The 22,700-nt window shown below is 38.0% G+C and overlaps 2 protein-coding genes across 5 annotated transcripts in view; both read right to left on the bottom strand.

Moving 5' to 3' along the window:
• The window catches only part of LOC131942242 (sodium- and chloride-dependent neutral and basic amino acid transporter B(0+)-like), a 298,846-nt gene that overhangs the window by 249,323 nt on the left and 26,823 nt on the right, over positions 1-22,700 (bottom strand). The window lies entirely within an intron of this gene.
• Positions 868-15,652, bottom strand: LOC131942236 (metalloprotease mig-17-like). Its single transcript, XM_059301981.1, has 13 exons — positions 15,603-15,652; positions 9,213-9,306; positions 8,935-9,009; positions 8,559-8,701; positions 6,875-6,912; positions 6,518-6,626; positions 6,247-6,378; positions 5,864-5,999; positions 5,316-5,432; positions 4,536-4,593; positions 4,213-4,377; positions 3,931-4,027; positions 868-1,419 (listed from the first exon to the last, which is right to left on the bottom strand). Exons 2-13 carry the CDS (start codon positions 9,300-9,302, stop codon positions 1,287-1,289), a joined length of 1,293 nt encoding a protein of 430 aa, XP_059157964.1. The 5' UTR covers positions 9,303-9,306; positions 15,603-15,652; the 3' UTR covers positions 868-1,286.

Below are 22,700 nucleotides of genomic sequence, written 5' to 3'. Positions count from 1 at the left end.
CTCCCTAGCTCCTCGTTCTTCCCTACCTCTATCCTTTACTCTGTCCACTCATTGCACTTAAATATTTCAGTTTGCTTAAGCTCTCCTGTTAAATCATCATGAAAACAAAAATATAAATATGTATTCGCTTTTAAACGTAAACACCTACACATTTTAGTAATCAATTATTTTATCAAAAATTGTACTAAATAATGCAAGTTCGTTTATTTTCTTTTTTCCTATAATTTAAATAGCGTATTATTGTAAATATATTGATATCCGTTTTAACATGTTTTTTTCTTCTTTTAGTAATGATGAATTTTAAAATACAAAATAGACCATAATCTTGTTATCTCCCATTTTGTAAATTTTTTTTTTTAATGAACTTTATTTTGTTAATGAGTCATTTAGTATTCTTTTATGTTCTAAAATATTATGTTATTGCATCGTCAAATGTGTCTGTAGTGTTAAAGGCATATCATAAACAACTGAGTTACTAGATTTATCTTAAAGCCAAAAAAAATAGAGGCGGCATGGTATAATGATGAAAACACAATTTTTTCTTAAAATGTTGTCAAGAAAAAAAATTTAAACTCGATAGTTTATGTCTAAAATAAAGATACATTTTTAACATGGAACAAAGTTAAGTTCTAGTTGGAATGTTCATAATCGGGATCTTGTTTATTTGTCTGTGTGTCATGCAGACAGGATATTAAATGTAGATTTAAAAAATCAAATGTTCAATTTACTATATTACATGTAAGTGTCCCTTAAGAGTCCCCCTCACAGAAATGATATCAACAAGAATTAAAAAAAAAAAGCTTTTAATAGAGCCAATAATCATGGTAACAAAATACAGCATTCACTAAATAAATGTGTAGGGTTATTTATTAAAAGTATTACAAAATATATATTTATAAAATTACATGTAGGTAAAAGCTGAAAAAAAACCAACCTTAAACTATCTCTAGCGGTTTTTTTAATGTTAAAATAATTTTTAAAAAAGGCGTTTTCATTTCACTGTTGTTAAATTCAGAGTAAGCCAGATCCATAAATTAAATTTTAAAATACTCTATTTATAAATCTGAGTATTGTGATTAATTGTAATTGAGAAATCAATGAAGCTATTTTTACCTGTAACTTTTTATAACAGCATATTTAATTTCAATACTAGATTATGCTATCGCTACTATACTACAACACTACATACTGAGGTTAAAAGAGAGCTACATTTTGTATTTAGTCACTAATGGCTAGATAATTCAGGTCAACTAATGACCATTTTAATTAGGTCGACTAACGACCATCTAATGAGGTCCACTGATCCTGTCCTTATGCTCCTGTCCTATAATTCCCCGTGGGTTTACGGGTGGGGTGAGGGTGATGTTTATTGGTGGTTGACCGATACCGTCAAGAATAGAACGCTTGCCCATATAGCCACTGGTAGAGTAAATACAAGTTGATAGGATCGTTTACAATCGTCAGGTTATATATATATATCTATTTAAATAAATAAATAAATAAATAAATATATATATATATATATATATATATATATATATATATATATATATATATATATATGTGTGTGTGTGTCTGTTTACTTTTTTTACAAACAATTAATTAAGAAGAAAATACATCATCTAGAGAAATCTAACGAACCTAAGGGTTTTTTTCGACAGGAATAATGTTTTTTTTTTTGTTATCCTCCGGGTTCGGTCTACGACCTCACAAAATATTAGGGAGATCGTTCGTCAATTTATTTATATATATCTTATATAATGAGAATTTCACTAGCGGTCACTTTTTAGACCTCGTCTAGTGCTTTGAGTCTGACCAACAGTTTTTCCATACGGCCTAGTCATCTATAGAGGTGCATGCAAAAAAATGGCCAGATAAATAGATAAGTATCCTAAAATTTAAGTTGAAATTACCCTGTTCTTCTCATAAAATACAAAGATTATATACGGAAATACGACTGGTCAGTGTTTACCGATTTCCAGATTTCTCCCGGACATGGCGAGCTTTTTCTGACACCCCTAGGTGTTCTCCTACCACCTCACAAAATATCAAGGGGGTTCGATCGGCGAGAATTTTTTTCGTTATATAGCTCAAATAAGGAGATTTTCACTCGCGGTCATGTTTTAGCCCTCGTCGAGGGTTTTGAGTCAAACCGATAGTTTAACTAAATGGCCAATCCATTTACCTAGGTGCATGCCAAAAATTAGCTAGATGTACAAAAAAGTGACCTGAACTCTTTGTTGAAATGACCCTCTGTTTTTCCCATAAAATACAAAGATTATATGGGGAAATACAACTGGTCAGTTTTGACCCCTTTACGAAATTTTCCTAGATATGCCGAGTTTTTTCTGAGACCCCAAGGCGATCTTGAACCACCTCACAAAATATCAAGGGGGGTCGTTGGCAAAAGTTTTTTTCGTAATATAGCCCATATAAGGCGCCGGTCAGTCAAGGTCAGTTTTGACCCCCTTTCCGTGGACATTTCGGTCAACCGTCACCGGCGCTCGTGTTCTATTCCCCCAAGGCACCATCGTGCCAAATTTGACGCACCTGCGGCGCCGGGTGCGTCAACCTAACCACTTTGCTTTATATATATATATATATCTAATATATAAAGCTCAGTTCTTTATGTAATGCATATGTTTGTCGTTGGAATTGTATGAATTTAAGTGTTAGAAAATTATCGTGCGCATTTGTCTAAATTTATGAGCTAAAAAATTACTATTGAAAGTGTTGGGAAATCATTTTCATTTTTCAAATTACAGTAACAATTGTCGGCATGTTCATTAAACACAAGTTTTAAAAAAATATCATCTTTTACAAAAATTCTAATTATGTCTTTATTTAGTCCTATAGCACTTACTTCCCTTTGATAAATTAGGAAAACAAAATTACTTCCCTTTATAAAACCATTGCATTAGTCGAAAATAATTTACTTTTTAATTACTTTGTTTTGGTGTTGGGAAAAAAAATAATTACATAATTAGCGGGGATTGATCAAGTGCAAATGTTGTAGGTATTTTATGGATAAGCTTGGAGTATTAAAATTGTTTATCAAATTGAAACAGGCGCGTTCGTTTAAGTGAGTGCAAAAGACTATGAATAAGTTGGGGTACTATAGTCGTTCATTAGGCTAAAACAGGTGATTCCGCCCCGGGCGTTTATGTTCGCGTTAGTGTTTTCTTTGTGTTTAGGTGGGTTTGCGTTAGTGGTTGCGTTTTGATTTGGTTCGTTTTTGTTCTTTCTTTTTTCGTTTTTGTTTGTGTTTTTTTGTTTGGATTTGTATTTGTGTTTTTGGTTGGTTTTGCGTTTGGATTTGGTTTGTTTTCGTTTGCTTTTTCGTTGTTTTTTTTTTTTTTTTGGTATTGATGTTTGTGGTTGGGTTTGTTGTTAGGTTTTTGTTTTCGTTTACTTTTTTGTTTGTTTTTTCTTTGTGTTTGTATTGGTGTTTGTGGTTGTGGTTGGGTTTGTTGTTAGGTTTTTGTTTTCGTTTGTATTTGTAATTGTGTTAGCGTTATGTTTGCGTTTTGTTGTTTTGGTTGGTTGTGGTTTGGGTGGGCAATGCCGGGTTTATGATGATTACTAAACACACAGGTAATGGTCTTTAACAGAAAGCTTTTTCACAGAAGCCAGAGCAGGGCCTGGCCGGGACGGCTAGTATATATATATATAGATAGATTTATTTATTTATATATATACATACATACATGTATCACTGCAAATAAACTAAATATATTGCACGATTTGTTGACTACATGGAGGAAGAAGAGCAAACTGAGCAGTATAAACCCTGTAGTGCTATGATCTAACCCATTACACTAGACTTCAATAACTTATTTCAAAGACAAGCATCATTAAGCCGTCATAAAAGCTCGTACTGAAACCCGACGAAACATGTTTAAAGCCAAGGGAATTAACCAGAAGACTTACTAGCAGTAGCCACAGCAGAGGGTGTTCCCGTAGGTGGGGCAGACTGAAGCTTTGGTGTATTTCGTGCAGCTCAGGGATTTGTCGCCATACTCACATCCTGGATCAAGAGGTTGCGTTATTAAACAATATAATTGTAATGTTTTATATTAGCATGTTATTTCTATAAGAAAAAAATGTCATACGTATATATGTGCGTATATATATATATAAAACCTTTGAGATGAACACATACGTATGATATGATTAAAAATCCAAACCTAAACCTATCAAACAACGACTCACCAACACGTCCAGTGTAGTATTGCTTGCACGTGCCGCAGCACTGCTGTTGTAGTGATGTGACGTAGCAGTTGATGGGTTTGTAGAGGGCAACGAACCCTGGGCAGCTTCCAACGTAGGGGACGGACGGTAGTTCCAGAGTGGTCTGGTCACCCCACACACAGTTGGCTGTACAGGTAGAAAGATACAGGTGTTAAATAGTCATTTTAAACAGTATATAGAAGCTACAGATTGAGTTTGAATAAGTAGATACTTAAAATATTACATTTTTTTTTCAAGCTTCGCTATCTAAGTTTTCAGATCACGTGACAATTTTCTTTACTTACGGTCAAGGTTTTGTGTAGCTGCAGTAGAGTCGGGCTGGCATGTGCCTGAGTTACATCTCTGTAATAAAAGAGCATTAAAGTTTATTATAAAGTGACGAATTGCTTTGTAATAAATTGCCTTAGTTAGACAAATGAGTAAACTAACCCAGACATCATTAATCATTAATAATTATCACCCTCAAATAACACATGTTTAAAAACACACCTGTACGTCTCAATGAGTATGTTTGGCAAGTAAAATTTAGAAAAATATAATTAATGAAAATAATGTATCAAGTGTCAAAGGTAGAATATTATAATCAATTTTGTTTTTTAAAATATCAGAGTGTATGAAATTTGGCTGTGTGTACTATCACTGGGGTTCTGTAGTTTTAAACAAAATGAAAGACAAAATGTATTGCTTTAAAAACTGTTTGCAATTATTCAAAACCGTTCAACTAAATTTAGCTTTTTGTTTAAAGAGCCCAAAGTTTGAGAGAAACTGTAAAAATGGACAGGTCAGCTAATGAGTTATAACAGGTTCCAATATTTCCACAATTAGAATTCTCGATTTTTTTTAAAGTAGGGGGTTGGGGTGGAGGTTGAATACTGGTTTATAAATAAATACCAATAGCCTTACCGTGGAGTTAATCTCTGACTTTAGCACTAAACATGTGATTACAATTCCACTAACAACCAAACACACCTATTCTATGAAGTCTTGTGTTGGACTACGGTAAAACCACTACTCCAATTACGCTGATGTTGTTACATGTAGACAAACGTAAAGGTGAAAATTACCTTTTGTCTGTTACATGGGGTCCCATCAGAGGGAAAGATGGCGGTGCAGGTCTGGGTACCAGGTACACGGCAGTAGATCTGTGAGCAGACGGCGTCACCATTCAGTGGGCTCAGGGTCTGTGGGGGTTAATGAAAGGTCAGAGTTCATAGATGGTCTGTGGAGGTAATGAGAGGTCAGAGTTCGCTGATTGACTAAGGTCAAAGTTTATTTAGAATCTGTAGAGGTAGTTTAAGGTCAAAGATTATTGAGGATCTGTAAAGGTAGTAAAATGTCAAAGTTTATTGAGGATCTATAGAGGTAATAAAATGTCAAAGTTTATTGAGGATCTGTAGAGGTAGTAAAATGTCAGCATTCACTGAAGGTTTGTGTACACTGTAATGGCAATCAAAAGCTTACTGACGATCACTAATGGTGTGCACCTATGTGAAAACTAATAACAGTTTCAAATGTGATGTATTTATTTCACGTGCATGTAGAATCATAGTGAAGAGTTTACAACATGATATGTAGTTAAATAAGAAGTCACAGTGAATTAATAGTGTGTTACCCGGCAGAATGACGTCTGTTTAGTGCCCAATGCCCTCTGGCAGACGATGTCAGGGTTAAGCTCATCACCTGTGTAGGTACCATAGGAGACGGTCAGTCTGGTGGACTGGCTGTTGGTGGTTAGCAGGCAGTTGGGGCTGTGAATGGAATGGATCAAAGTTAGTGCTGTGTAACCATGGTGATGGTTGGACGTTAGTCTTGGGGGACTTAAGTGTTGTGGTACTACTGTGCCTGGATGGCAGTGATGTGGTAGTATGTTGGCTGAATTGAGAACTTCATGTAAGCTGTGTATAATGTATGGTGGAGGGTTTGTGTTTACTTATATGATTGTATAGTGAAGATTTGGGTTTTAGCACCATGAAGCGTTAAATCTCCGTCACTTACGAGAGCTGGCTAAAGAAAAGCTTCATGTATGCTGCTGTGATGCTGGAGTAGCTCCAACGGTTGGGCTGTGTCGCGTAGTTGTAGGGCGACATGATGTAGGTGGATGTGGCGTCGTCGTTGTTGGCACCCAACCTATTAAACGTACATCTTCATTTATTTACAAATGGTAGAAAAAAGACTTTAGAATATGTAACTCAAACATTGTAGTTGGTTTGTTTTTATGAGCTTTATGTTTATAATAATGTTGTTTTTGTAACATTGGATTACGTACATGAAGCCAATAGCGTGGGCAAGAGAAACAACGTCACGGTATGTTCCCTGGAACTCTGCTATGGACACAGCGGACACACCGTTACACACGGAGCCAATGTTGGTGTTACCTGGAGAGTAATACAGAACATTACAACAATATTTACATTCATGAATGGTCAATTAATGCATATCGATTTGTGTGCGCTGACGTACACGGGATGTCAGTGTAAGCATCTTTGTATGCGTGTAAGTATGAGAACTGTTTAAATGAGTACGTTTATATACTTGGGAACTTTTATCCTTTACGCGATGAGAGTTTTAAAATGCACTGAAGAATAATGGGGATGAGTGTTTAACATAAGGAAACACGACTTACTAGACTCCGTGGAACCACCAGTGCCATACAGATTCGCTCTAAAAAAATAATAGTTAATTAATTAATGACGTTTCACGCGTTTTAGTGGATTAGTGACATTTTGTTTTTGTAAAAGAAGATAAAATACACAAAGTTATACCTTACATTCAAAGATACATCGATAAAGATGCCCAATAAGTTCTTGTTAAGGACCATTCTTTAATGACGTCACGAGTTTTTGATCAATAAGTGCCTCTCTCTTTCACAACATCACATAGAAGCCGACCCGCGGCGTATCATACGCCGCTATATAGTTGTTGTTTTTTTCTACTTTTCAGTAATTCATAATTTGTGAATTCGGCAGTACTACTACTGCCACTGAAAATATTTGCTGTAAAACACTAAAACCCTCCTCCCCCCCCCTCGTGAAAGCAGCCTCCTTATTTATCTCCCCTTAGTTTAAAATCGTTTAAAACTAAATTATCTGCCCCTCATAGCTGCCTCTAAAACCGTCTCTACGATTGTAAACATTTAGCGTGAACCACAGCTCACCAGACCATGTGGGGATGGGGGTGGTAGCGATATGCGTACAGAGGAATAGAGGGGACTGATAGGCGCGCTTACAGCCTGGTGTTTTCTAGGGTCTCCAAGAAGAGAATTACATATATAGATTGTCACAAAATCTTACGACCCCCGCCCCCTACCCAACCCTCTCCCTGCTTAAAGTGACGTATCAATCCAATCCACCCTCTACCTTCGCAAGTGATAATCTATTTTTTAAATCTTAAGTCCTAATGCGCTTCTTTTTACTTTCTCATATAAACGAAGTATAGAGAAAGTCTTGTAATCGTGCAAAAAAAAAATCGAGATTTTTGCAAATCTCGACGTTACAGCTCCCTGAGTCGCAAATAAACATAGTTTTGCAATCTTGTTCGTATGTCTGTGTGTCTATGTGTCTGTGTGTGTGTAAACACGATAACTTGAGTACCGTTACAGCTAGGTTGATGAAATTTCATATAAAAGTATTATATAAAAATCGTAGATTTGTAACACATTTTCAGCGATTTCCAATAACCGCAAGTGGAACATGTTCTACTTTGAATTTTTCAAAAGCCTATAACTTGAGTACTATTTTAGATAGATAAATGAAATTTCACATGTAAGTAAAAGTTCTAATTCTCTGCCTTCTATCAAACTTCAGTTGACCGGAAGTAGTAATTTACGCTATTTCAGAATTCTAAAAAAAAAACGCGTGTGATTTATAAAGTACTAATAATATTCCGCACTATTATGCACATTTTATTTGGCGATTCCTTGGTGTGCATTTTTTTTTACGAGATTCTATTCTATCATACAAAGTTTAAGTAATTACAAATGTTTCATAAAAAACGTTTTAATAGCAAGCTTTTATGTACTTATGCACTAGAAAGTAGAAAATAAATTATAGACTACTATTTAAATAACTATAAAGAAAAGCGTGGGTCACTTTAGTATTTATTGGATACCTTTACTAATATTTAGGAAGAGGCCCACGCTTTAACGAAGCGAACACGCCGACTTCCAATCACAAAGTCTGACACAATTGTCCGCTCCCACTTTGTCACAAATTCCGTAACGTCTCCCAGCCCCCCACCCCTCTCTTTCAGTGTGTGAGACGTCACTTCTAAGCTGCGCACCAACACACCCACTAACGTAGTGTACTTACCCAGTAAGCAGCAGAGCAAAATCGTAGCTGTAGGTGGTGAAGGCGGCAGTCTGTAGGAGCCAGGTCTGGAAGGTGATTTTACCAGAGGCGCTGTTGACGGTGTTGGTGGTGCCGGTCATGTAGGTGGTGAGTACATCAGTCGTCTGTAGAGTCATAGAAACATATTTAGACTGAAAACTTAGAACCAGTAAAGAAGTGCCCAATATTAATTTAAGAAAAAAGTAAAACTGAACATGTTTAACGGATTAGTTATGTATAATAAAATTATTTAATAGAATGTAGAATGGTTTAAAAGAAATTAAGTGATGAAACAGTATAGCGTTCCATGACTGTAGAGCTAAGATAAGTAGCCTATTAATTATCAAGGGACATTTACCAAAAAGTCAAGTTTACGTAAACGTAGGTCAACGTTTAATCCATAGAGACTCAAGGTAGACAAAAGCTTGTTCACCTTAAAATAAAATATAAATAAATATATATTGGCCTATATAATACGTTTATATATATATATATATATATATATATATATATATATATATATATATATATATATATATATATATATATATATATATATATATATATATATATATATGTGTGTGTGTGTGTGTAAGTATGTTTTAAATACTATATTACAATATTACAACGCCATACCTCAGCCAAGGCGTACTGCACATCTTTGCTAATGTTGTCTTGAGCCAGTTGTCTTTTGTTGCCAGTATATGTCGTCGGCACGTAGTTCATGTAGCTGATCAATATAAGGTTAAACAAAAATGGTAAATGTAAGAAAACGTTGCACACAATTGTGCGTGTGTAAGCTTCCTAACAATGTCGGTTTATTAAGATCTTTGCAGGCACTCGGTACTTTCCGCGTTCCCAGGCCCAGATGACACCTGCGGCAGTGATCCGTAATACAGGTAATGTAAATGTAAATCAGGCGGACAATTCTTAATTAAGTCAAAAACGTTTTTTTTCTTTTTACTTTTTGCCTTTCACTCATTCGTTTTCTGACTTTCGTAGGCCCCAAAGTTCGTAGGCCCTAAAGTTCGTAGGCCCTAAAGTTCTTAGGCCCCAAAGTTCGTAGGCCCCAAAGTTCGTAGGCCCTAAAGTTCGTAGGCCCTAAAGTTCGTAGACCGTAAAGTTCGTAGGCCCTAAAGTTCTTAGGCCCCAAATATCGTAGGCCCCAAAGTTCGTAGGCCCTAAAGTTCGTAGGCCCTAAAGTTCGTAGGCCCTAAAGTTCGTAGGCCCTAAAGTTCTTAGGCCCCAAAGTTCGTAGGCCCCAAAGTTCGTAGGCCCTAAAGTTCGTAGGCCGTAAAGTTCGTAGGCCGTAAAGTTCGTAGGCCGTAAAGTTCTTAGGCCCCAAAGTTCGTAGGACCTAAAGTTCTTAGGCCCTAAAGTTCGTAGGACCTAAAGTTCTTAGGCCGTAAAGTTCGTAGGCCGTAAAGTTCGTAGGCCGTAAAGTTCGTAGGCCGTAAAGTTCGTAGGCCGTAAAGTTCGTAGGCCGTAAAGTTCGTAGGCCGTAAAGTTCGTAGGCCCTAAAGTTCGTAGGCCGTAAAGTTCGTAGGCTGTGAAGTTCGTAGGCCGTAAAGTTCGTAGGCCGTAAAGTTCGTCGGCCGTAAAGTTCGTAGGCCGTAAAGTTCGTAGGACCTAAAGTTCTTAGGCCCTAAAGTTCGTAGGCCGTAAAGTTCGTAGGCCGTAAAGTTCGTAGGCCGTAAAGTTCGTAGGCCCTAAAGTTCGTAGGACCTAAAGTTCTTAGGCCCTAAAGTTCGTAGGCCGTAAAGTTCGTAGGCCGTGAAGTTCTTAGGACCTAAAGTTCGTAGGCCGTAAAGTTCGTAGGCCGTAAAGTTCGTAGGCCGTAAAGTTCGTAGGCCGTAAAGTTCGTAGGCCGTAAAGTTCTTAGGCCCCAAAGTTCGTAGGACCTAAAGTTCTTAGGCCCTAAAGTTCGTAGGCCGTAAAGTTCGTAGGCCGTAAAGTTCGTAGGCCGTAAAGTTCGTAGGACCTAAAGTTCTTAGGCCCTAAAGTTCGTAGGCCGTAAAGTTCGTAGGCCGTAAAGTTCGTAGGCCGTAAAGTTCGTAGGCCTAAAGTTCGTAGGACCTAAAGTTCTTAGGCCCTAAAGTTCGTAGGCCGTAAAGTTCGTAGGCCGTAAAGTTCTTAGGACCTAAAGTTCGTAGGCCGTAAAGTTCGTAGGCCCTAAAGTTCTTAGGCCCCAAAGTTCGTAGGCCCCAAAGTTCGTAGGCCCTAAAGTTCGTAGGCCCTAAAGTTCGTAGACCGTAAAGTTCGTAGGCCCTAAAGTTCTTAGGCCCCAAATATCGTAGGCCCCAAAGTTCGTAGGCCCTAAAGTTCGTAGGCCCTAAAGTTCGTAGGCCCTAAAGTTCGTAGGCCCTAAAGTTCTTAGGCCCCAAAGTTCGTAGGCCCCAAAGTTCGTAGGCCCTAAAGTTCGTAGGCCGTAAAGTTCGTAGGCCGTAAAGTTCGTAGGCCGTAAAGTTCTTAGGCCCCAAAGTTCGTAGGACCTAAAGTTCTTAGGCCCTAAAGTTCGAAGAACCTAAAGTTCTTAGGCCGTAAAGTTCGTAGGCCGTAAAGTTCGTAGGCCGTAAAGTTCGTAGGCCGTAAAGTTCGTAGGCCGTAAAGTTCGTAGGCCGTAAAGTTCGTAGGCCGTAAAGTTCGTAGGCCCTAAAGTTCGTAGGCCGTAAAGTTCGTAGGCTGTGAAGTTCGTAGGCCGTAAAGTTCGTAGGCCGTAAAGTTCGTAGGCCGTAAAGTTCGTAGGCCGTAAAGTTCGTAGGACCTAAAGTTCTTAGGCCCTAAAGTTCGTAGGCCGTAAAGTTCGTAGGCCGTAAAGTTCGTAGGCCGTAAAGTTCGTAGGCCCTAAAGTTCGTAGGACCTAAAGTTCTTAGGCCCTAAAGTTCGTAGGCCGTAAAGTTCGTAGGCCGTGAAGTTCTTAGGACCTAAAGTTCGTAGGCCGTAAAGTTCGTAGGCCGTAAAGTTCGTAGGCCGTAAAGTTCGTAGGCCGTAAAGTTCGTAGGCCGTAAAGTTCTTAGGCCCCAAAGTTCGTAGGACCTAAAGTTCTTAGGCCCTAAAGTTCGTAGGCCGTAAAGTTCGTAGGCCGTAAAGTTCGTAGGCCGTAAAGTTCGTAGGACCTAAAGTTCTAAGGACCTAAAGTTCGTAGGCCGTAAAGTTCGTAGGCCGTAAAGTTCGTAGGCCGTAAAGTTCGTAGGACCTAAAGTTCTAAGGACCTAAAGTTCGTAGGCCGTAAAGTTCGTAGGCCGTAAAGTTCGTAGGCCGTAAAGTTCGTAGGCCTAAAGTTCGTAGGACCTAAAGTTCTTAGGCCCTAAAGTTCGTAGGCCGTAAAGTTCGTAGGCCGTAAAGTTCTTAGGACCTAAAGTTCGTAGGCCGTAAAGTTCGTAGGCCCTAAAGTTCGTAGGACCTAAAGTTCTTAGGTCCTAAAGTTCTTAGGCCCCAAAGTTCGTATGCCCCAAAGTTCGTAGGCCCTAAAGTTCGTAGGCCCTAAAGTTCGTAGACCGTAAAGTTCGTAGGCCCTAAAGTTCTTAGGCCCCAAATATCGTAGGCCCAAAGTTCGTAGGCCCTAAAGTTCGTAGGCCCTAAAGTTCGTAGGCCCCAAAGTTCGTAGGCCCCAAAGTTCGTAGGCCCTAAAGTTCGTAGGCCGTAAAGTTCGTAGGCCGTAAAGTTCGTAGGCCGTAAAGTTCTTAGGCCCCAAAGTTCGTAGGACCTAAAGTTCTTAGGCACTAAAGTTCGTAGGCCGTAAAGTTCGTAGGCCGTAAAGTTCGTAGGCCTAAAGTTCGTAGGACCTAAAGTTCTTAGGCCCTAAAGTTCGTAGGCCGTAAAGTTCGTAGGCCGTAAAGTTCTTAGGACCTAAAGTTCGTAGGCCGTAAAGTTCGTAGGCCCTAAAGTTCTTAGGCCCCAAAGTTCGTAGGCCCCAAAGTTCGTAGGCCCTAAAGTTCGTAGGCCCTAAAGTTCGTAGACCGTAAAGTTCGTAGGCCCTAAAGTTCTTAGGCCCCAAATATCGTAGGCCCCAAAGTTCGTAGGCCCTAAAGTTCGTAGGCCCTAAAGTTCGTAGGCCCTAAAGTTCGTAGGCCCTAAAGTTCTTAGGCCCCAAAGTTCGTAGGCCCCAAAGTTCGTAGGCCCTAAAGTTCGTAGGCCGTAAAGTTCGTAGGCCGTAAAGTTCGTAGGCCGTAAAGTTCTTAGGCCCCAAAGTTCGTAGGACCTAAAGTTCTTAGGCCCTAAAGTTCGAAGAACCTAAAGTTCTTAGGCCGTAAAGTTCGTAGGCCGTAAAGTTCGTAGGCCGTAAAGTTCGTAGGCCGTAAAGTTCGTAGGCCGTAAAGTTCGTAGGCCGTAAAGTTCGTAGGCCGTAAAGTTCGTAGGCCCTAAAGTTCGTAGGCCGTAAAGTTCGTAGGCTGTGAAGTTCGTAGGCCGTAAAGTTCGTAGGCCGTAAAGTTCGTAGGCCGTAAAGTTCGTAGGCCGTAAAGTTCGTAGGACCTAAAGTTCTTAGGCCCTAAAGTTCGTAGGCCGTAAAGTTCGTAGGCCGTAAAGTTCGTAGGCCGTAAAGTTCGTAGGCCCTAAAGTTCGTAGGACCTAAAGTTCTTAGGCCCTAAAGTTCGTAGGCCGTAAAGTTCGTAGGCCGTGAAGTTCTTAGGACCTAAAGTTCGTAGGCCGTAAAGTTCGTAGGCCGTAAAGTTCGTAGGCCGTAAAGTTCGTAGGCCGTAAAGTTCGTAGGCCGTAAAGTTCTTAGGCCCCAAAGTTCGTAGGACCTAAAGTTCTTAGGCCCTAAAGTTCGTAGGCCGTAAAGTTCGTAGGCCGTAAAGTTCGTAGGCCGTAAAGTTCGTAGGACCTAAAGTTCTAAGGACCTAAAGTTCGTAGGCCGTAAAGTTCGTAGGCCGTAAAGTTCGTAGGCCGTAAAGTTCGTAGGACCTAAAGTTCTAAGGACCTAAAGTTCGTAGGCCGTAAAGTTCGTAGGCCGTAAAGTTCGTAGGCCGTAAAGTTCGTAGGCCTAAAGTTCGTAGGACCTAAAGTTCTTAGGCCCTAAAGTTCGTAGGCCGTAAAGTTCGTAGGCCGTAAAGTTCTTAGGACCTAAAGTTCGTAGGCCGTAAAGTTCGTAGGCCCTAAAGTTCGTAGGACCTAAAGTTCTTAGGTCCTAAAGTTCTTAGGCCCCAAAGTTCGTATGCCCCAAAGTTCGTAGGCCCTAAAGTTCGTAGGCCCTAAAGTTCGTAGACCGTAAAGTTCGTAGGCCCTAAAGTTCTTAGGCCCCAAATATCGTAGGCCCAAAGTTCGTAGGCCCTAAAGTTCGTAGGCCCTAAAGTTCGTAGGCCCCAAAGTTCGTAGGCCCCAAAGTTCGTAGGCCCTAAAGTTCGTAGGCCGTAAAGTTCGTAGGCCGTAAAGTTCGTAGGCCGTAAAGTTCTTAGGCCCCAAAGTTCGTAGGACCTAAAGTTCTTAGGCACTAAAGTTCGTAGGACCTAAAGTTCTTAGGCCGTAAAGTTCGTAGGCCGTAAAATTCGTAGGCCGTAAAGTTCGTAGGCCGTAAAGTTCGTAGGCCGTAAAGTTCGTAGGCCGTAAAGTTCGTAGGCCGTAAAGTTCGTAGGCCGTAAAGTTCGTAGGCCGTAATGTTCGTAGGCCGTAAAGTTCGTAGGCCGTAAAGTTCGTAGGCTGTAAAGTTCGTAGGCCGTAAAGTTCGTAGGCCGTAAAGTTCGTAGGCCGTAAAGTTCGTAGGCCCTAAAGTTCGTAGGACCTAAAGTTCTTAGGCCCTAAAGTTCGTAGGCCGTAAAGTTCGTAGGCCGTAAAGTTCTTAGGACCTAAAGTTCGTAGGTCCTAAAGTTCGTAGGACCTAAAGTTCTTAGGCCCTAAAGTTCGTAGGCCGTAAAGTTCGTAGGGCCTAAAGTTCGTAGGCCGTAAAGTTCGTAGGCCCTAAAGTTCGTAGGACCTAAAGTTCTTAGGCCCTAAAGTTCGTAGGCCGTAAAGTTCGTAGGCCCTAAAGTTCGTAGGACCTAAAGTTCTTAGGCCCTAAAGTTCGTAGGCCGTAAAGTTCGTAGGCCGTAAAGTTCTTAGGACCTAAAGTTCGTAGGCCCTAAAGTTCGTAGGACCTAAAGTTCTTAGGCCCTAAAGTTCGTAGGCCGTAAAGTTCGTAGGGCCTAAAGTTCGTAGGCCGTAAAGTTCGTAGGCCCTAAAGTTCGTAGGACCTAAAGTTCTTAGGCCCTAAAGTTCGTAGGCCGTAAAGTTCGTAGGCCGTAAAGTTCGTAGGTCGTAAAGTTCGTAGGCCGTAAAGTTCTTAGGCCCTAAAGTTCGTAGGGCCTAAAGTTCGTAGGCCGTAAAGTTCGTAGGACCTAAAGTTCGTAGGCTGTAAAGTTCGTAGGCCGTAAAGTTCGTAGGCCGTAAAGTTCGTAGGCCGTAAAGTTCGTAGGCCGTAAAGTTCGTAGGACCTAAAGTTCGTAGGCTGTAAAGTTCGTAGGCCGTAAAGTTCGTAGGCCGTAAAGTTCGTAGGCCGTAAAGTTCGTAGGCCGTAAAGTTCGTAGGCTCTATTCACAATGCGTACGACGCCTAACAGTTAAGACGGTCCGGCTTCTAGGATTAATGAGCACGAGTCTTTGTTACATGAAACATACACGGTATATGTAAGGGGAAACAACTTTGTATTATGCAAGCTGAAAAGAGATCCAAAAGGCCGACATAGACAAAAAACCGGACATGAACAAATGACCGACAGAATCTAAAACTTGTATGGATATAAGAACGAGATACATGCGGCTGAAACCCGAAAGACCGACTGGACAAAGCCTACAGATGTAATTAAACAACGAACTTAACAATTTTGTACCTTAAAGAAGGTTAATTTTAATCTAAAATTATATTTTCTTCCATTATAGTGAAGATAAGGCCGGTATACACGACGATGATAGTCCGCAAGGTAAAGAACGGATTCTTACTAACATATTTAGAAGATAGACGGGTACGACAAGGTTGCATCTGAAGACGATTGTTATAAAATCGGGGCATATTTTGCAATGTGATATATAATTTTAAGAAAATAATTGTACTTACGTTGTTGTTATTTTGTTTTCAACTGCCACATACACCTCCACAACGTAGGATTGAGCTGAAATTGTATACATCATTTAAATTACATCAAATTATACGTAGGTGAACAGTGTCTAAAATATGTTATAAAATTCAGTCATTTTAGTGTTCTTTTTAAAATTACACAAATAACTTTATAGATGGTGCAAACTCTAATAAATATATTTGAAAATTATTCTATGATTATAATTTTTTCAAATGAAACAAAACAATCTACCTTACAGTTTAACTTAATTAGAAAAAAATCAAATGCATAACTATCAAAGGCACTTGCCATTTGTACTGTGAAGTACAACACACAGGATAACAGCCAATGATACAACAATTCGCATCATTCTCGTTTGTTGGATACTGAAATTTAAAAAAATATAAAAAAATAAATAGAATTTTGAATGCATTTCAAGATACCATTTAGCACATTAAAATACATTCTAGACAAAACTAGGTGATGCAAAAATACGTTGACATTAAATATGTCTCTATTTATATAAGCACACAAATACAGTAAGTTGGTCCTGAAATAAATTCATTAACACCAATCCAAAAATTTAAACGTTGGGATTCAAAGAATTAAAAACAGTTGATGCACTAAAAAAGCGCACAATACACAAAATAAATAATAATAAACTTGAATGGCATATATAATACATGTATATATATATATATATATATATATATATATATATATATATATATATATATATATATATATATATATATATATATATATATATATAAAAAGGATTTTACCAATAAGATTGCAAGCAAATGTGTTGAACAGCTCTGCCGCACCGGGTACCTGACACTGAATACTGGCCAGCTTATATACAGATTATTGAGGAAGTTACCCCTCGTGGGAAACTTCGTAATTTTTGTTTTTGTTATTAATCTCTTTAATTTGCGAATTTAAGATTTGATTTGTCCTACGTTCGACCAATGGTATAGGGTTTATCATGGACTGGTAGAATGTCTGTGAAAATGCCCATTTATGGCGCTACATTTTTTAAAATATATAACTCGATCCATACAGTGTAGCTTAGGTCTTCAGATCACACGACACGAGGGAATTTCCGAATTAGGTGGGTGGGTTGGGGGTTCAGATTTAGCCCAGCATTTCACGAAGGGCTAATGAAAAAAAGTTAAATATTAACTGACAATGTGGTCAGTTTTACTGCTAGCTTTGATTTCATTTATCTAACGTGAGTCAGGTACTCATTAATTATGTGAACACAGCCAGTGGCGTAGGCAAGGGGGGTGGGGTGGGGTTGGGGTTTATATAACCTCCCATGGACCCCCATTTTTGAACCCCTCCTATGACCAATTCCTGGCTACGCAAGTGGACACGGCGATGTCATACAAACGCAGTCCGGCATCTCAGCAAAAACATTTAGTTGTAATATACACACACTCTAATTTTTAATTAAAAGTGATACATTTAAGATTAAAATAACGAAAAGACTAGAGGTATAACTACATATAAAATGAAGGGAATTTTTATCACTGTATATACATAATTATAAAAATACATTTGTATAAGCATACATCTGGTTAAACAGACTTTAGTATAAACAATAAATAAAAATAAATAAATATATTAACATCTTGTTATTTATTGTATAACAATATTTACTAAACATATTTTCTACACAGCCGGTTTTGTTGTCTTTGTTTTGTATTTACAAACTGTTTCATTACAAACCTATCTTAAATTTAGGTATAGTTCGCAAAATACAAATAGTCTGATTGTTAAAATACACGATAATGTACTAAATAACTAGATTAACTTATTTTAATTTATTTTATACAATATATTAGAGCCATTATATAAACGTTTTACTTAGTAGTCTGTTTAATTAAGTGAGTTTGATATATTTTTCTGCAACTATTAATAACTTATATTTTTCAAACGATGGTGGTTATAATGCATGTTTAGTTTATAAAAATGTTTCTACGAATGAAACTTTTAGAAAACTTAAATGCGAAAAATAAATACGCGTGGAATGAGGTTGTTGTCAACTACATACAACACGAGAAACATTGTAGACGCAGTGTATGAATTGTTACAAGATTACTACGTCAGTATTTATTTTTTTTAAATTGTTTTCCGACTTGAACACAATTCGTCGAACGGGTTAAACGCCGTGGATGGAAACTGTCTCGTCATCATTTGACCCATATGAAGGTCATCTGATCACGTGACTACAAGTAATCCAAGCCAAGGTTGAAGTTGACATTTTTAAAAATAAAAAAATAAATAATAATGGCGCCGGCTCTTTCGACTCCAACCAGTTTGTCCTGAGCCAGGTATTTGTCGTTGCGTCTTTGACAGCAGACTGTGACGCCAGCTCTACTGCGTCACCAACATCCGCCTGCTAACCGGTTTACTTGCTTGTTCATGCTTGAATAAAAACCTGGAAGGGTTTGTTTTTTTTAATCCTGCCAATGCTCACAAGTACTGTAATTTGATTTTTGTTTGTCTGAATCAGGAAGTCTATAAGTGTATAATGACAAAAGCAAACTGCATATGTTAAACATTTTTAATGACCATTTCATTGGTCGCCGCTCGTCCAATGAGAGACGTCGATGTAAAGCTTTATTCTCCACCTAAAAAACAAATCCTAACCTTAATTTGTATACAGACTAGAGCAATGAGATTGAGCGTTAAAAAAAACAAAATTTGCAGCAAGTCACATTGACATTACCAGTCCAGTAAACAATCACAATGAATCTTTCGTGAACCAAAGTCTACACAACAGGATTGGGGAATTACATTCGTGCTGACTGGCGAGGTTTAAACCCAAGCTTAAGCCAAAACATTCATAGTCGCTAAAGTTCGAAAGAATATGGTTTATAAGAATAGGGTTATAAGGATAGGGGTTATAAGGATAGGGGTTACAAGAATAAGGGTTATAAGGATAAGGGTTATAAGGATTCGTGTTATAAGAATAGGGGTTATAAGATTGGGGGTAATAAGAGTAGGGGTTATAAGAGCAGGGGTTATAAGGATAGGGTTTATAAGAATAGGGGTTATAAGAATAGGGGTTATAAGAGTAGGGGTTATAAGGATAGGGTTTATAAGAATAGGGTTTTTAAGAATTGGGTTTATAGGAAGAGGGTTTATAAGAATAGGGTTTATAAGAATAGGGTTTATAAGAATAAGGATTATAAGATAGGGTTTATAAGAATAGGGTTTATAAGAATAGGGCTTATAAGAATTGGGGTTATAAGAATTGGGATTATAAGAATAGGGGTTATAAGGGTTAAGATTTTGGTCTTTTTCTTAAGGTTAGTATTAAAGTAATATATAGATATAGCATTCTAGTTAGAGTTAGGATTCTAACTTGAGAGTGGGGGTAATTCCCCGGGGGATATTTGACAGAGGGGTAATTTCTCCGGGGAGGGGGGATTGGGAGAAATGTCCAGGTGGGTGGTAATTTCCGGGGGAGGGGGGGTTAATGTCCTGTAGCCAGTTCGTCAATGGGCACTCTTATGAGCCTTCGCTTATATTGCCGCATGGGTGCCGGGCCCGTCCCCTGGTTCGGATAAGTCATCACATGTAGTGTTCCGCCGTGTGCATGATAAAGTGTGCTCTTTAAAACAAATGTATAAAATTTAGTGCTCGTTAGAGAGCACGGGACGCTACAGGTCATACCACCGTTAGAGTTACAACTGACGCGCCTGATTTGGTTAACGAATGTAGTATCCCACCGTGTCCCTAATGCATGACAGTCTCTGACACGAACGTAGCTACCATAGTGCTCAAGTAAAATCCCGACTGAATATTTTGTTACTACTTCAAATTTCAGCAAGAATAGTTCACACCATCACACGCAAAATTTTATTCTAGTGCGAATGTTCCTGTTCTTAACTTTTGTGAAGTTAATCCACGTAATCAGCATTCAAGTAACAATATTTTAAATTAAAAACATTTTTTTACCAAATATTGTGTTATTTTTAAAACGACGTACCGTAAATTGTAAATTGTAATTTTATCATTTATTATATATTAAAAATAAATCTATTAAATTATTATACCGTTATTTGAATAAATTATTACACTATGTTTTATTGTGGGAACCTATGCATTACTTAAAACATTTTCACTACATTAATAGAAAATTTAAATTGACTTCCAACTTACTTTCCCCAACAATTATCTAGAGACTTGAGAATTCAAGTCGAATAAAATATTTAAAAATACGGAAATTAAAGATATGAGCAACGGCAAACTAAATACCAGATTTAGTCTACAAAATGTAAACTCAAAAGATAACACTAGCTCCACTTGTTTAAATAGCGAGGAAAATATGAACAAACTCACCGGAGAGACTATGAATCAAGAAATATTTATTATTGCAACACATCTGTAGCGTAGACTTTTTTTTTAAACTATGACTCTTTATAAAGAAAAAAAACAAGATTCGATATTCAACATAACTGAAATTAATATATTTATTAATTTTGTAGGCCTAATTGTTTATTCTATTTTTAAATTTGAAATCTATAGAAGAAAATAGTTAAAGTAATTTGTCCAACTATGCTAAATGGTATTCACTTCCCCTTTGTTATGTAGAGTATGCATGTCAAATAAATGTAAAAGTAATTATCAAAAAAAAAAATTATATTTATCTAGCCCAAGGGTTGGCAACCTGCGGCTCCTTAGCCACATGCGGCTCATTCGATGTCAAGTGGCGGCTCTCGAGTTCCATGCACAAATATTAGAAATGTTTGTATTATTTTAATTTCAAAACCCATAACAAATATTATATTGTAAAGAAACACAACTTTAAACATAATAAAAACACTAATCAGCGAACAATGAGAATAGGTGGGAGTAGAGAGTATTCGGACAGCTGACAGCCGCTTGGGCACAACCGTTAAATGGAGAATCTATATATATAATTCTCTTCTGGGATCAGTTAGAAAACAAGCTGCAAGCGCGCCTTGCAGTCCCCTCTCTTTCTCTCTATCGCTACCCCCCCCCCCCCCCTCAAATGGTTTGGTGAGCTGTGGTTCACGCTAAATGTTTACAAATCGTAGAGCCGAGTTTGGTGACGGCTATTAGGGGCAGATAATTTAGTTTGAAACGATTTTAAACTTAGAGGAGGTAACTTAGAGGAGGCTGCTTTCACGGGGGGGGGGGGGGGGGGGAATTAGTGTTTTAAAGCAAATATTTTCAGTGGCAGCATTGGTACTATCGAATTCACAAATTATGAATTACTGAAAAGTAGAAAAAACAACTAAATAGCGGCGTATGATACACCGCGGGTCGGCTCGTGTTATTTTATTCTGAATGCATTTACATATCTTGAGTAATTATTAATTAGACCTGAGTGACGTAGTTTTTTAACTATTAGCCTTCTACTGTTGAGCCAGGTACTGGACTGTGGGTTACGAGTTTACCCAAGGTTCTTTGGGGTGGAAGATAAGTCTGGTGAGAACCGAAGGACAGAAGGGACCGAGACATGGTAATCAAACCGACGTCCAAGCCAGTTAGTCGGAGTTTGCCGTGTTGAGGGCTGCGTGGCTAATGGGAGACACCTCCTGAGCCGGTGATGTCAGTAAAGAAAAAAAAAGTTAACAGCTTCTCAATTGGATTGGGATAGTCCTATAGTTTTATTATTTGATATCTAAGTTTATCATATCAGAGCTAGCTAAAATAATCTAATATGTTTTGTGCGAAACATCTGTATCATTTTATATGAATAAATATTATTTCATATTTAAAGCTATTTATTTTAAATAAAGAAATTAAACTTATTTACATAATCCAAATCAAATACCAAATATTGAAATAAAAATGTTAGTGGCTCTTAACAAACTGGAAATTTTGTAAATTGTAACTTTTGGCTCTTCCGTCTCAAAAGTTTGCCCACCCCTGATCTAGCCTGAAATCTAATGAAGAATTAAGATACAGAACATGGGCTAAATTATACGAGTAGATACGTGAGATTGTAAATAAGAGAACAACGTTGGTGTAGAACAGAGCACAATATTATAATATATACAGATGTCATAAATATAGATGAGGTACTCATCCGAGATTAAGCACTTATTTAAAACAGAATAGGTGAATGTAAAAAGTATGACTATTTTCTATTAGATCATTGGATGATAACTCAATGAAATTTTTATGCGCAATGTAGGGCATTGATTCTAATTTCAGCCTGTTTTTCTTTGTCTAACCTAGAACAAACCGCAAGTCAAGATTATTTGTTTCAATTTGGAGTTGTCTCTCCTAGCAGAGTTACTGTCCCCATCTAAACTGGGGGTTTAGGGCTTGTGACTTAAAGGTTTAGCCGCCATGCGTTTTACCGACTCGACAAATCAGACCCCTTTACATACTTTAACTCTATGGTAATTCAAAACAGTATCTCAGTTCAAACTAGTGCATGGATTAATTAAGGTCAGACAAATTAAGTTCGTGTCAGAGTATGTGTGTATGTGTGTGTGTTGGGGGGGTTAACTTGCTAGAAAACGGGGTGGCTCTAGGTAGGGTCGGCTTTTCCGTCTCCTGCAAGAAAACGAAATAAACGGTAGAGTTGGTTATCCACTTTTTCAGACATTGAAATAGATAGCGTTTTAAATTATTAAACCGTATTTAACCTACCATTATTAATGTTGTTGGGAATTTTTTTTTAGAATAGAAATGGCGCAAATATTAAATGCAGCTTTGAAGTCTGAATAATATTTTTTGAGCTTTCTAGTTGCTATTCAGTCTTCAGTAACCACGTGTTCAATTCAACTTTGTTTACATAGAGATGTGAACGGCTTACAAAATAAAGAGGCGCTACTTTAAACATGCTATAGCACAGGAAAGACATAGTTCGCTCCCTTTGAAGTATGTTGAGCTACACTCTTTAAGTTCAATCTGACAATCTTGTGTTAAATCACTCAACAAATATGTCCTTGTTATAAATATATATATATATGTAACCTACAGTTTTTGACGTTATGTTTTCTACATTGAGAGAATTTAGTGACATAATAGCCGGTCTTGTTACAATTTTGATTTCTAGCTATTTGACGGATATAATAAAATCATATAATTAAATATATACA

The sequence above is a fragment of the Physella acuta genome, unplaced genomic scaffold, assembly GCF_028476545.2.
Source record: "Physella acuta isolate Inbredline_101_S28 unplaced genomic scaffold, ASM2847654v3 ptg000397l, whole genome shotgun sequence".
Classification (NCBI taxonomy): domain Eukaryota; kingdom Metazoa; phylum Mollusca; class Gastropoda; family Physidae; genus Physella; species Physella acuta.
The sequence above is the reverse complement of the archived record's forward strand: the minus strand, read 5'-3'. Positions and strand labels throughout refer to the sequence as shown.